The sequence below is a fragment of the Eutrigla gurnardus genome, assembly GCF_963514095.1.
Source record: "Eutrigla gurnardus genome assembly, chromosome: 13".
Taxonomy (NCBI): Eukaryota; Metazoa; Chordata; class Actinopteri; order Perciformes; family Triglidae; genus Eutrigla; species Eutrigla gurnardus.
The window spans coordinates 16,762,392-16,777,849 of record NC_139936.1 but is presented as its reverse complement, the minus strand read 5'-3'; the positions used below and the strand labels follow the sequence as shown (position 1 = coordinate 16,777,849).

Below are 15,458 nucleotides of genomic sequence, written 5' to 3'. Positions count from 1 at the left end.
ATTTCTGGTGGAGTACAAAGAAAGGAGTGTAAAAAGTTGCTGGTGTCTTGCAGGATACGTATGCCGTATGTCAATCATGTCGCAGAAAACAAGGTTAATAAACATAATCTTTCATCCCACGATTTTGATGTCTAAAGAGCACGACATCATGAAACATTCATGAATTATGAAACATTCATCGTGATTCAGAGTGAAATGATTCGGCTCATCCCAATGTTTTATCTCGACACCATAAAACGAGACAAGGCCGATACCTTCATCACATTTTAATGAATATTTAAAGTGAAAGGTTAGCCAACAGCTGGGGAGTTCACTCCGGGTTAACGACACTCTAGGCCTGACGGGGTGCTAATCTCTTCTTGTGTGTGCAGTGAGCAGTTATCATGTATTAAATGAGCCTCGTTGGCAGAGCAACGTGTCTGAGGTGTACATGAAGAGAAACTGGATTCCAATGGGAGAGGGGAGCTGCAGACTGGAAGCTGTCCAACTTTTAAATACTCACTCCTAGACTGCTATAATGCTACTTGACATGAAACGATAATGTGCACCGATGTGGGTCTTTAAATGAAGGGGAACTGAAGGTGTTTTTACATGTCAGCTCCACTTCGGTTTGCAGACTGCAACCACGGCTTTCTGTGGCAGATCTGCAAAGACGGGGCTATTTATCAAGCATAGTTTTGGGACTCAAACCCATACAACGTCACCATGTTTTTTTCAGGAATGAGCTGTGCAAGGGATGACTGATGAAATTCAGCAGTTAAATGAATATTATTCCAGTAGTGATCTATCTATATGTGTCGCTTCTTGTGTGTTTTCAGGACCTCATGGGGGGATTTCTACTCGTTTCTTACGTGCAATATCTTGAAGTGAGTGAAAAAAAACTACTGCAAGCTTGTGTCATGTAAACTTCAGCATGACGGGCTGGAGGAAATATATATCTCCCAGGGGAAGGTACAACATGAGAGTTATCCTACTCCCATGTTTGACTTGCTAACATTTGCTACTAGTGAGTCGAAATGCAAGAATCACTGGGTTTTGTTTACACTTGCTCAGTCTTCTTTTCCTGTGTGTGTTAGGTGAGAGGGGTTAGTGTGAAGACTAGTTGTTTATAGAGGAGAGTGGGTTAAAGCAATGAAAAGGCTTATCTCAAGTATTCCTTCCGCATTTTTAAAATGAGAATTTTTACTTTTTTTGTATCTCACAAATTGACCACCTTTATGGAAGTGCACCATGCTTATAATTAACAAGAATAATTAAGACTTGAATAATATTCCGGGTTAAGAAACCCGCCATATGAATTTTAACATCTGGATCTACAGAGGAGCATCAGTTCAGGTGAGATCAGGTTTTGGTTCTGTGTCAACGTTTCAAACAGAAAAAAAAACATGTTTCGAAGGACTGAAGCATGCTGACACGTAGATGGAAAGCGAGGGAGCTGTCGTGCTCCGCTGTGGTGACCTAATGCAGAGGAAAGTTCCAGCCGGGGCACAGGCGGTAAACTCAAGGTTAACCCGAGAGTCGGATGGTTTATGGAGGGCCATGATTAACCTGCGGCCGCTCGGCTGCAAGCTTCCTCATGTAAGCATGAAGTAGATCCCTCGCTAGTCGCTCACATTACGACAGCGTCCTGGAATGCTCTAATGTTGGATATAAAGGAGTCAGGTTGAGTTACATGGACCGTCTCATTTCCTGTGATTCGGCCACACAGTGGAACGTGTACAATCCGTGGTCATTCGTATGCATTTCAACCCTTTAATACTAACGATTGGAGTTGGCCGATGTTTGATCCTAGTTTTTACAGGTTTATCACACCGTTGGACCACTAGAAGGTTTAGAGACTCCGTATCGATAAGGGTTCAGTTGAATAAGGCTGGATTACCAAACAGGTTCCCACACATCCGACCCCCAGAGCACCTGAAAGCATCAGGTTCCTGTGGTGCATATTCTTGTAGTTTTAGACTAACAGTGGACTGTGTGTAATGTGGGTTAGTGATGAAACCCCCATTCGACTCCTCCTTTAGGTACAGGCCTACTTCTGGCCTGGTTAACATGAAATTACCAATTTGAGGGCGTGGTGCATCTGCCACAGCCCCAGACGCAGATTATCCAATGAAAACAGCCACCGACTGACAGCATTCAATTGGTGGTCCACATTGCCGTTAAATACCCGATGATGAGATGACTCTCTGCGGCCGCTTGGGAATCAAACCCTAAATCAGCGGCGCTCAACTTTGTCAACCCAATAATTCTGTCTCAAGACAGGATGCCGGGTGGCCTGCCAACCATTTCATAATTCACAATGAAGATAAATTGGGCCCTGCGATGGACTGGCGACCTGTCCAGGGTGTACCCTGCCTTTGCCCAATGTCAGCTGGGATCGGCTCTAGCCCCCCCGCAACCCTGAATACAGGATAAGCGGTAGACAATGGATGGATGGATGGATAAATTGATTCCTGTTTACTTTTAATGGAAATAAGGGGTCAGAGTGCATAAAAGAACAATTTAAACCAATAAAACTTCATTTTGTTAAGTCGATAAGTCACTTCATTTGAAAATAAAGAATTTCAAATAAAAGTTAGTTATGATTAATGTGCTTGTTATGCTTATATTAATAACATGTATTTTATCTGATAAATATTATTACGGTTTATTTGTTAAGTGGCCCCCCCGGGCAAAGTAAGTTGAGGATTTCTGCCCTCAATCCTGCCCATGTGACCCCGGACCTGCAGGTACAGCAGCGGAGCACTTACTTGTAGACCCTGGCGTTGTACTTCCTCTCCCCGGGGAAGCCGAACATGCCGCAGATAACTCTGCCGTTGAGCTCGGTCCAATCCTCGTTACAGATCTGCTTCCATTTACCGCCATCCTTCACCTCCACGTAGCCCTCGGTTACCGGGATCCGCTTACGGTACGACGACAGGATGGCTCGGATACGCACGTCCTCCACCTGAATGTCCAGGTTCTGTGGAGAGAAAAAATAAATATATATTTATATGTCCATATATGTCCATATGTCATGAAATATGCTTTAAAAACACATTTTTAATCCATGTAATCCATTTCCAAATACGCTCTGGTCCATTTCTGTGTAGCTGATAAACTATAGATGTTTATGTGAGTTTCACACATCTACTGCCATAACCGCCTGACTCCGTGGGCGCTGCTTGTAAACCTCCTCCAGATTACTCGCAACGCTTTTTTTTGTTGTTGTTTTTTTACAGCAAATCACCTTATTAAGTCTTAAGTGGCTGAACCTGCAACTGTTTTTGCTGCTTTAAAAGCAAAAAAAAGAATCAAAGGGTTTTCCATTGAAACACGTGCAACACGTGCAACACGTGTGTCGCTGGGAAGCATCAGTCGAGACGCCTCAAGTCTACATCCTCACCGACCGCATGCGTTGGACCGTCAACTAAACCGGTTCAACTAAATCTACATGCTGTCGAATTAAAGCTACACATCAATGTTTTTATACCAACAATGGATCAAATACATATCAGGGTGTGTGTGGAGCACCTTGCATGGAAGCCTCTGCCATCAGTTTATGAATATACAGTTTTAAACCTCTAAAAGTTTGTAACTTTCATAGACCAATCAAGAAGAATGTGTTTCTCTAATTGGAAGCATGGAAGAGAGGCCTCCGAGCGTCGGAGCAAAACTCAGCCAGTGTGAGGCCGTCAGAAACCAACTCGGAGCCTTTCCCTCTCAGACTATGTGCAGGGATTAAAAAACATTTCCTCTCCAATAGACTAAACCCACATTCTTGTGCTACGTGACAGCGCAGGCCGAGAGGAGGGATCTCGGCCCGGGTGGGTGGGTGTGTGGGGTGGGGGGGAGGCAGGCGTCGCTTTGCTCCACAGATGGGCTGCTGCAGAATCCTCTCATATATAGCCAAGCAGAACCTAGACATCAAATCATGAGGAAAAATAGGGTTTTTCCTAAATTGGCATTTGCACGGAGTGAAAGGTACAAATCTACACTCTGCTATTTCCTCCCCGAAGATAACCACATAAATCCTTCTGGTCGGAGGGAACGAGGTCTGGACGGATAAAACCATATAGAGGCTGAAATCATGGAACATGATAATGAGTGGAATTGTGGCGATGGTGACCTCCAGTCAACATTTGACTGCATATACAGCACAAAAAACGGAATTAAATAGGAAATCCAGACTAAACAGCCAATCAAACAGGACAAGTGGAGAGTGACACGTCTACGGGCACACCGGTGATTAAACATTGAGATTGGATGTTTGATAAATGGACAAACAAACTAATCAGCCCCCTCTCCCTCGAACACGTTCACCCTTAATCTGGGCGAGATAAACGCCATCCTTGCCAAACCCGTATCTGTGCATGAGGGAGAGCTTATATAAGAGTCTGAAAAACAGTTGACTTCAAGATAGTCCTCACATGGACCAAAACGCCCATTTGACTGAGAAAAAGAAAAAAGAAGAGATTTCTAACATGTGTGTCTTGTTTCAATACTGCAAGGAAGGAGGGGGGGCCTTTCCTGAGTCTTTGCTTATCTAAGAGGAGAAGTGGCCCAGATGAAAAAGCTATTAGTGGGATGAGTTGTACGGGAGAGGTGAAGGGGCCTCCATCTGCTGCAACTCGGCTCTGATTCACAGAGGCTACCGAGAGGTTGCGATACATATTTCTTCCTTGTTTTTGTGCTCCGTTATTGCTTCAAGCCGAAAGGCCTCGATTTGGAACAGCAACACCGCTTCACGCTGGCCGTGAAACTACAGCACACGTTTCATTGGCTGAAGAAAAGAAACCTGAGATTAAACACCTCAGAGCCCATATTGGTATAACGCAAAACCACAGGAATATAAATGACCACAGATTTAATGTTGATTGGTTCTCCGGGGGAAAACTACTGGAAGCTTGTCAGAGAAGAAGCGTGTTTTCTTCTGGTGTGTGAATATCACCAGTATCACTATTGCACAACAGTTAATCCACCAACCCACCACGAACAATGCTTCTTTGAAACCCTCCCAGAAAGGTGAGCCAGGCACAGTCGCCTGCTGTGCATCAGGTTGCAAGGCACTGATTAATAATAGTTAACAAGGCTCTACATAACTAATCCTTTTTTATTAACTAACCCTATCAACGTCTTGGTCAAAAAGGCAGGAGGAAGGATCTGTAGTATGTGGACCATCTGTCCCTGTGGAAGGCAGGGCAGCAGGGAAGACGGATGGTTGAGATATTCTAATGAAATTAATTTACCCACATGGGAGGTTATTAGTGCCTTTCAAGTCATGCTACCAGTGCGATACGCAAATTTAAACTTTTGTTGAACAGCGGCCCCTGTGGCCTTTATTGGCAATCACAGGATAGAGACAACAAGCTTACTAATATTATCTTATGAGCTCCTCCATAACAACTGTGGCTGTAACAGCAAAAGTGTATTACAAGGAAAAAAGTATTACATAGCCTCACTTTAGAGTATGCTTGCTCTAAATATAGAATAATAATGTTTTCATAGGGTCAAAATGCACATTCTTCATTACTTCAGTTGGAATTTGGTCAAAATCAAGTGGATATCCTCCAGAGTTGGTCTCTTTCATACGAAATGAAAGGAGATAATTACTTTTTCGTTTGTCAAATTTAATGAATCTTATTGCCCCAGATGTGCGGTCAACAGGAGTGGCTCGGTTGCAAAAATATGCAACCGAGGTTATTTAAACTACTATTCATGCATCGTCTCAGTTGGAACAATAACATGTTCACATGAGGAAGCTGTTTGTTTTACACATTGTTCTCGTACTGTTGTTCTGTAAAATGTTCCAACGGGTGACCCTGTGGAACCCTCTGAAAAAGGGGGCTGGCTGAAGACCAGAGGCCCATAACAATCCTACTCATTTCTTTCTCATTCCTAGAGTCACTTGGGATGCAAACCGCAGCTCAACATCTAAAACAGAAAATGACCCGGTATTGTTATCTCTGACTCCTACCAGTAGAGTAGTGAACCCAACATTGTTTTAGTTCCATAGAATGAGCCTCCTCTACAGTCCACAGTAGCGTCCAGACCTTACTTGCCAGAAAAAATAAAGTTTGTTCGGGAACATATGGTTCCAATCGATGTCCTCAGCGAGTCTCTTTCTGCTGGCATAAATCCCCAGACATCCAAAGATAGTGGGATCACACGCAGAATGATATTCAATTGCACAACTCTTTGAGAGAAGCGTAATGAGCTGCAGACATTTCCAGGCATGTCTGCTGGAGATATCTTTATCTCCGTCGTGAAAATGATGACTAATTAATGAACCAGCCTTTCTTGAGAGCCGATTATTCCACCAGCTGCAACACAAATTAAGGATTGTGTGTTGTTAGAGATGGTGTTTAGAGTCTGTCACAGTGTGTACTTCCTTCTTTAACCATTATAAGAGCATTTGTTGAACAAATTGAAAGCAGATGTTTGAAAAACCCCAAACTGGAGCGTTAATGAAAAGGACAATGATCAAATGGAAATGAACTGCTATTATATCACATGAAAGCTGAAGTGGCATTAAAACTTGAAGAGAATAAAAACGCTTGGGAGTGATTTCAGGGTGCAGGGATCTGGCTGGTAGTACTGCTGCTCTCATTTTGCATTTCCAAGTAAACGTTCTCAGCATTGTTGTCTGCTGACAGCCAAGTAAATCATTATGAGAGCAGACATAGTTGTTTCTTCCTTTTTTTTCCGCCTGTTGATAGTTTTTGTAGGGACTTAAAGGCTTATCCGAAGGAGGGCCCCAGGCCAGATGGTGTAAAGCCAAAAAAACTGCAGACACAAAGACCACTTGTTTGCAATTTTATCACTTTGGTGTTATGTAAAAAAAAAATACATTTGCAAACATGGAGATCATATTAAGCTGAGCGTCCATAAAGCGTCTTTTTTAAGCAAGTCATTTTCTGCCAGAAGAAACGCAATATGAAGCCTTATAGAGCATCATAACAATTTAGCAATTGGAGTAACAATGATGTTTATCCAAAAAGCCTACAGCCAAAATGAGCTAAAATGAGCTAACATGCTCCAAACTGCTCCAAATGTCATGGCCATCCACGCAGCAGCCGATGAAACATTAAAGTCAAAACTACAGATGTCAATTTCATGGTGACGCTAGAAGCAAAGTAATCAGGGTTCATCCTCTGAGGAGCATGAACATCTGTACAACGTCTGCAAAAAGAAATGCAATCAATGGCTGGACCAACTGACTGACTGACCAACTTATATTTCACGATGAACATGTCAAATTTTAGAAAGCTCCACACAAAAACACTAGTGAGTGGACGAGTTGGGATTGTGTTGCCTATTTGCAAAGTCAGAGAGTAAACATCGACGCTTAAACTTTAAGCCATCGCGGATGGTCCTAAAAGTGCAGCTACGAGCTCTCGCATCAACAGATCTATCACCATGGCAACTAAGTTCACCGGTGAAGGCTCGGATGGAAGCACCATCAGGATCTTAAACGAATGCACATTCAAGCACATTCACACACCAATGGGGAGCAATTTGAGAGTTTGTTGTCTGAACTTCAACATGCAGACCGGAGACGGAGATCAAACCCGCTGATCTTCAGATGACAGAACAACCCTCTCAACCACGGAGCCGCAGCCGCATCGCATTCCTGTTCAACGACGCAGCCAAGTCAATCTGTTCTGCACGTGACCGACAAACCATTAAAAAGTCAGAATAACCACAGACATCGTTTACTTTGACATTGACGCATGTTTGTCAGCTTTGAATAACACTTCTCCGACGATCACATTGACGGTGAAACAAAACTCTGAGTCAGATCCTCCATTCACACTGATGTCGAAACGCTTCGTTTGAGAGTCTCCAGAGGCTAAACATCCGCACCAGGGCGCTGTGGGAATGCGATGACTCGGGGCGTAAGGCTTCGACACAGAAACATCAAACAGCTACGTGCAAAATAATTAAAAGCATTTTAGGTTTGTGACATTAAGGGCAGTCATGCATTTATTCACTTCCACGGGGGAAATGTGCTGATGGGCTGACAAGGCAATTTATGGTTCCCCACCACGACATGGTTGGAGATTTGCAGGCAGGAAAGTGGAAGATTTGACCTCAGAGGGAAAAAGTGACTTAAGTGAGGAAAATGGGAGTTGTAAACGCTGCTTGGGGTGACTTCATGGCTGCTTGTGATCTACTTATAGGAGGGAGAGCAGCAAGTAAAGAGGGAGGAGGGAGGAACGGAGAAAAGCTGCAGTAAAGAATGAATGCATGAAAATGCAAATGGAGAGGAGTTTTGGTTTTATTTAGTGTTGGGATTGGGGGTCCATATACTCATATTAACCTTTTAAATAGCACATTATAATGAAACTGGTCTTTATGCCGTCTAAGAAATGTGGACTAAATGTCCGTAGTATTGCTGCATCATTTTTAAATACAGAATCACTGCAACTATGAGAGATTCTAGAGCATACAGTCATAAATGTGCGGAAAACTATTTAAAATTGTTTGTTTTCAAAACCTAAAGATATTCAGTTCCTTATGACCAAAAACAAGAACATCAATACGACGCTGGAGCTATGTAATGTACTGTATGTATGTTTTTTTTCTTTCTTAAAAGATTATTTGATTATTAAAATACGTCAGCTGTAAAATATGTGGACACTTTCGCTGGTGAAAGTCAACGTTTGTGAATTTCACAATACAGATGTCTTCACACAGTACCCAGACCTGTTGGTGAGAGTCCAACATAATAACCCATTTTCACAAGCTTCTGATTATTTTTAATTGAGGATGTTTACACCCAAGAAAGCTGCAAAAATTACAATACTCAGCCATAATTACCTCCCTGCAGCTTTCCTCCGCCGCTGACAGACGTTCTATAATGTGGCGTTGTGCAGCCGTCTCCACATCAGTTAACATTTCCACATTAGGTCAAATGACTGAATATTCCTCTTTCACAGGCAGCCCCTCAGACAGAAACCTTGTTTTTTTTTTTTATCCCTTTCTGGCTGTTGACTTGAATAAATAAGGTTCGAGAAAAATCTGACTGCATCACTGTTTGCATACTGTGGATAAAGAGGCGGCCTGTTGTACCAACAAGGAATGGGGGAAGGGGAGGGGGGGGGCTGCCAAACACCACATTTCATAAGTCCTGGAATTTCTTCGTGTTGAAATTGGTTTGAAATGGAATGCGATGCATGTGTGTGATCTCAGGTCAGAACCTCAGTGGTTGTCCGTGGCCGGTTCTGCATGAACCGTAATGTGGAGGGCAGCGGACTTCCTGAAAGCGTTACAGGAGCACAGACATGTGTGGCTGTAAATATTCCAGAGACAAAGAAGTGAACACTGGGTGTCAATCCGTCATAGAAATAGCATAGCATTGGAGTCAATGCAAACCCCCAGAAATACAGCATTAATTGTTTTCTGCGAGTTTACAACTAGGTAGGAGAAGAAGAAAAACCTGGCAACACAAAGCAGTCACAGAGCAGAATCTGGTGAGGTCAAAGGTCAGCAACATGTGCATGCCCAAGGGTTCATGTTTCACCTTCCTCTTAGCTCACTCTCCGGGCATTTCCTCTCTGGCCGGCCATTACACTGAGCTCGCCATCACCTGAGAAGGCAGCGGTGCCTCCGCATGCAGTCCCCCCCTCCACGCGACATGTCGTCATAGCTGCCATTACACGCCAGAATGTGTGGGTGAGTCACCGCCAGATTACCACTTCCAGATGATAAGGCCAGGCCACATAGCGGCGGGGCCCGGCTGGTTGTGTTTTACACGCTCAGAGCCCACGTGACTTCTTTTTAGTGAATGGAAATGCTGAGCTGGTGGTTTTTTTTGTTTTTTTGAGCTACCAACTGCGCTTGACTTCAGACGTCTAGACCTCTCCAGTCGCTGGAGAATCATAATCTTTACCATTCCTCTCTGTAAACCTTTTTCGCAGGAAGTGAGCTGGAAGCGTGCGATTGTTTGACGCGGCTTTAAAGGGCGACTCCACTGATTCTACACGTCATTTATTCGGCAGTGTTGCCCATTTGTGGCGGTAGCAGATGTAAACATAGCAGGCGGCGCACGTGAGTGTGTTTATCAGGCTGATTGTGTAATTACAAACACATCCTCCCTCTCTATATGTACATGCTACCAAGGGCTAGACCTTTCTTCTTCTTCTTCTTCTTCTTCTTCTTCTTCTTCTTCTTCTTCTTCTTCTTCTTCTTCTTCTTCTTCTTCTTCTTCTTTTTCTTCTTCTTCTTCCATTAGCAGCAGAAACAAGTGCTGAACACTACACTGATTTATTCAATGCCCAGTTTCTCAAATACACCAGACTCCATTGACAAAAACCAAGTCTTAAAACACACTTCATTCAAAGTCAACAGAAGTTAAATAAAACTCACCAAAGCCGTTTCGGTTAGTCTTTGCAATCTTCAAACAATCACCAGCTCTGGTTCTGTCCAAATAAAAACCTTAATTCCTCCACGTTAGATGTGAAAATATTGCGGCTCGACAGTTGTTTCCCTCCGCTGCTTCTCTGATGTCTGACCACACGTGCTGCTTTTTTTGCTTTTTAATGATTGTAACAGTCAATAAAAACAAAGGATCCCTACAGAGATAGAGCCTTTTTTGTTTAAGAGAAAAATCCTTTATGTTTAACAATATGGCAACATGTCTCTCGCTAATTACACTACGCTCTGTTGAAAAGCAAAAACCCACTTAATTTAAACGTAACAGAAACATATAAAACCCAATGGAGTGTGGTGTGATTAGCGAGAGAGATGCTGCCATTAAAGAAATGGGATTTTACTCTGAAACAAAAATGTCTATCTGTGTAGAGACCACAACTAGCTGGGAATCCCTTTTATTGGCCTGTCTGAGATTGAGAGGCGGGTCTTAGCAAAGGGTCAAAACATCGTAATGTGTAGGTTCATCGCAATAGAGTGGAGTATTTCTGTCGCCCAACCCTTGAAGTTAGCATCGCACTGGTACCCTCGAGAAAAATACTTTCAGCAAGATAATCTTCACAATTGCACACCCAGCTTTATGTTTTTTTAAGGTGGATTGTAATAGCTAGCATTAGGCTTCAAATGAACTCTGCCTCGATCACATGAGTAAACACAACGAGGCTGTATAGGCAGACGAGTCGGTGTGACGACATTTTCTAGTCTCATTTAGCCACTTCTTAGCAACCGTATAAAGCAAAATTCATGAAAAGGGTAATTACTGACGTGTTTTACACCGTAGAAGAAAACATTACAATCTTTAAGCTTCTGTTAACCACCATTTAAGGAACCAAAACCAAAAACCCCTTCAAAACTTTGAAAGGAGGGAGTGTAAAAACGAATTTCCGGCTTTAAAACTCACTGATTGACACCTTGGTATTATGAAAATATGGATTAAACCCACTTAAACAATCTGACAAGCTGGAGGGACTCAATTAACAGTTTTCCAATTCAAGCCAACAGTGACAAACCCCCTAACATCCTGACAGTTGCTTCTGGAAGCTCGGCCGAACTGCCCATGCATGTGTTGAGGGGTTTATGAAAAAATCTATCCGAGAAGCGGAAGAAGAGAGAGAGAGAGAGAGCGAGAGAGAGAGAGAGAGAGAGAGAGAGAGAGATAGCTCTGGTTTGCAGTGTGCTCATAACATTGGAATGTGGATTTATGAGGCCGGCACAGTGAACAGAAAGATAGCATTCTGCGTTTGGTGGCAATTAGGTTGATCTTATTGGCCGGGCCCAGAGAGCGATGCTCAGCGGAGCCTTTTAAAAAGGTCTGACCAGACACCTCTAACAATTACCAGTTTACCGTCACTTTTGCTGACACACCTTTGGCTACAGGCTCTTTAGAAAGGACTGTTATTAAACCAGAGTGACTATGGGTTATTGACTGTAAGTGTGCAGAGCTGTTTCCAGCCAGACCCCAAGGAAAGATTTATGATATAAGGGGTGGGCATTGGGAGTACTACTCGGATGATGTCATCAGGGTTATCTTGGGTAAGCTTGGAGTCTACAAGCTGTTATAGAAGGACTTTTGGGGATTTGAGAAAGAGTTGGGCATTTACCACGCGAGAAGGGTCGAACAAAGAGTCGCTATTAAACTGTATCTTGGAAAATGACCTTGGACTCAAAGTGAGGATTTCTCCGCCTTTTTTCAAATGCTTTCAAGTCTGTCAGAGACAACGTAAAATGGAAAGCACAATTCTCCTATAAATCATAAAGTTGAGTTGGGAGAGAAAACTTTCTTGAACAGCGGTGACACCACTGCTGTGCCACTGCTGCGTCTTGTGCTAAATATAGTATGAGCATTGTGCACTTTTTCCTTCGTGGTCTTGCCTGAAAACAGCCAACTGAGCTTTACGTGCAGCTACAGGCAAAAAAAATGTGAATTGAACTTCCAAACTGGGTTTTTTTCCCCAGACTTAAGGTGGACAAAATCTCTACAAAGCCTTGGTGTCGTGCGTAGGATAAGTTTACCTCTACGTGGTTGGGCAGCGTGTTGACAAATTTAAATCCCGGGATTCTCTTGTCGCTGCACACGACGCCCACGTCTTCACTGTGTTTGCAGTCGGAGACGCCGATGCCGTTGGAGGGACACAGCGCCAAGGTCTTCTCTTTGCCTGTGCAGTGGAGATTGTCGAACCAGATGGGTCCTGACAAGACAAAAAGAGAAGTTCATCAGCGCCTCCATTGCGAGGAAGTTCTTTCCCTTTAGTAATGGGGGAAAAAAAGAGGAATGGATTTCCGTTGAAGGCTAAACCGGTTTTCTCCAAAAAGTTTCCACAAATCAGTTTCTAACGAAGACATGAATTTCTCGGTTAGTGGCTCTATGCGTGGAGGAAGTCATGGTACGTGGTCTAACAAGGTCAAAAATACACGACTTTCACCCAGGAGACTGGTGTTTGTGTCCCGTGTCAAAAAAAAAGTCTAAATTGACTTATTTCAAGTAAAGGAACATTATGTGATGTTTACCACGTTGCTTACAATAACATAGCCTACTAAACTACGTAATAAACACGTATTTGAACCCATATCGCAATCTTTTCCTAAACCTAACCATGTTGCTTTTGGAGAAAACGGAAGTTTATTTACAAAGCAGTGTACACACTGACAGGATATGAGTACATAGAGCACCATAGTTTCCACCCTGACAAAGAGGACAAACATTGATAACATCCTGTACTGACCTTGACCTTTCCCATATTTCGATGACGGTGACCACGAGACGGCCTCCAGGTAGCCCAGCTCCCTGCACACCACCTGAGCGGCGTGTATGGTGAAGTCATCATCGCAGACGGTGCCCCACTCGGCATTGTAAAAGACCTCCACGCGACCCTCGTTGTGCTTCCTCTTGTCCCCCGCCAGGCGGAGCTGGATCCTGGGCGTGTCCGGCGTCAGCTTCGGGGCGGAATACTGCTCCTCTTCCGGGTTGGGGAAGCCCGGCGGGTAGCCGAGGTGTTCGTACTGAGCAAGAGTCAGCTCAAACAGCACCAACAGGATGAGAGTGCAGCAGGGCACACACCGGGTGGTCAGCATTTTAATCGGAACTGATGAAAAGACAAAAAGAAAAGAGAAAGACACTCATTTAAAAAAATGCTTTTAAAAAGGAATCAGACTGAAGAACAAGTGTGGGTTGGAGATTCTTGGGCTGAAACAACATCAGGTAAATGTTAATGCTGCTCAGCTAGCTGTAGAAAAGTCAAGACCTGCAAGGTAATGTAATGCTTAACTCCCACAGAAAAAAACACACTGAAAAATGAGACGAAGAAATATGTGCATGACCGAAATCGGCCACAGACTCGTCGACAGCTGTGTTTCCACGACCCGTAAAATGTTTTAAAATCTCACACTTTAGCATAAAAACATCTGGCGGGAGACGGATGATCCTTCGACTGCTTCTACTTTCCTCATTGTAACGTGGCAGCGGTTGCACAAGCTGGAGACGGCACACACACACACACACACACACATTACAGAATGAGCAGATGGAATCGGGCCCACAGCCTCTGGGTCGACTTACAACATGTCCGTCCCAACAGGGATGTTGTCATTAGCAAAACGTGGTCAGTTCACATATAAACTGAGGTTGGATTGAGCCGGTGATTTCCAAAAAACAGCTCATTTCATCTAATCAAAACAGAGGAACACATCCAGGATGTTCTGGCTCCCCTCTGCACTCAAACATAATGTCTAGAAAAAGCTAACTTTCTAACAAACGCTGTGAGGAAGGTCAGAAAGGGCGTTTTCAGACAGCCGTCCCACCTCCTGCTGGAGGGGGAACGTGGTTGAAAAGGTCAAAATGTCAGCTCACGAGAATGTCCGCTGCTCTTGGGCGAGCTTTGTGACAAGTAGATACAGAGATGAAGGGCTGAGATCCAAATGCACAGAAAAAAACGAAAAAGGTTTGGACTGCAGAGCCCTTTGACTCACCTTCATTTTGAGCAACACCAGAAAAACAAAGTGCCTGATTACTATGTGAACATGTGGTGCATGTAGATGCAATAAAAATAGTTTCAACATCAATTCATCCGATTACCTCATCGATTAGTCATTATATACCAGGAAATAAAATGTATTCATTGTATAACACAAAACAGAAGATTAAGTTTCTAACAATACAGCCAGTGTTTGGTTTGTTTGCTAAATAAATGACTTTAACAGTTATTATCAAAATGTTTGACTGTTAATCTTCTGACCATGGACTTGGTTGAAATAACAAATAAATGCATGCAGTGCTCAAATGAAAACACTGAAATAAAAGACTGTTGTTATCACTGACTTAGAAAAGACAGAGCAAAGCTGCAATGTCTGATAGTAGCCAAAGGGCAAACACAATGCAAACTCTGCAGGACACGAGAAACGTGAACAGTAATTCTCATTAACTGAGGCGTTGCTTGTTAAATTCCTGCCTTCCGGTTTCAGGCTCTATAGTCGGACTTACTTTCCATGTCGCTGCGTTCTGCTGCAGGCTGCAGAAAGAGTGTGAAGCCCCGAACCAGGTCTCTCCTGCCTCTCTCTCGAAACTTTCACTCCTTCTCCTCCAGCAGATCTCCGGCTCCGGACCCGAGCTCGGCTCAGGTCCCGCCCGTCGACGCCCACCTCCGCGATGACCTCACCGGAGATGGCCCGGGACGTGGAAACAGCGGGTCCGAACGCAGCTCCCCATGGCTATTATGAGCGGACCGTGAAGCTGCAATGCTGCCTTCAAAGACCGTCGGACAACATCTCTCTCACAGGATGTCCAAGTTTCTAACTTTTTTCTCAAAGTTTAAAAAAAAATGTATATATTTTTTTTTGTTTCTTTTTTCCGTATCGGATGCGAAGGACCTGGGACAGAGGATGTCATATCGTACAGATTGTAAAAGCCCTTGTGCTTTGTGATTTTGGGCTATATAAATAAATAAAATTGTATTTGAATTAAATTACACACTATAAAGCATGATTCAATCACATACACATATTGCTGCATAATACATAACCTGCTCTGGTGTGGCCTTGATATCAATTTT

General features: G+C 43.5%; 1 protein-coding gene across 1 annotated transcript in view; it reads right to left on the bottom strand.

The window, feature by feature from the left end:
* The window catches only part of loxl2b (lysyl oxidase-like 2b), a 28,352-nt gene extending 13,317 nt beyond the window's left edge, over window positions 1–15,035 (bottom strand). Inside the window, exons 1-4 of the mRNA XM_084024692.1 lie at window positions 14,891–15,035; window positions 13,137–13,496; window positions 12,427–12,602; window positions 2,751–2,962 (exon numbers count right to left, since the gene is read on the bottom strand). Of these exons, the coding sequence (XP_083880818.1) occupies window positions 2,751–2,962; window positions 12,427–12,602; window positions 13,137–13,496; window positions 14,891–14,897 (755 nt within the window). The 5' untranslated portion in view covers window positions 14,898–15,035. The remainder of the gene's footprint in view (window positions 1–2,750; window positions 2,963–12,426; window positions 12,603–13,136; window positions 13,497–14,890) is intronic.
* Window positions 15,036–15,458: the final 423 nt, after the last annotated feature.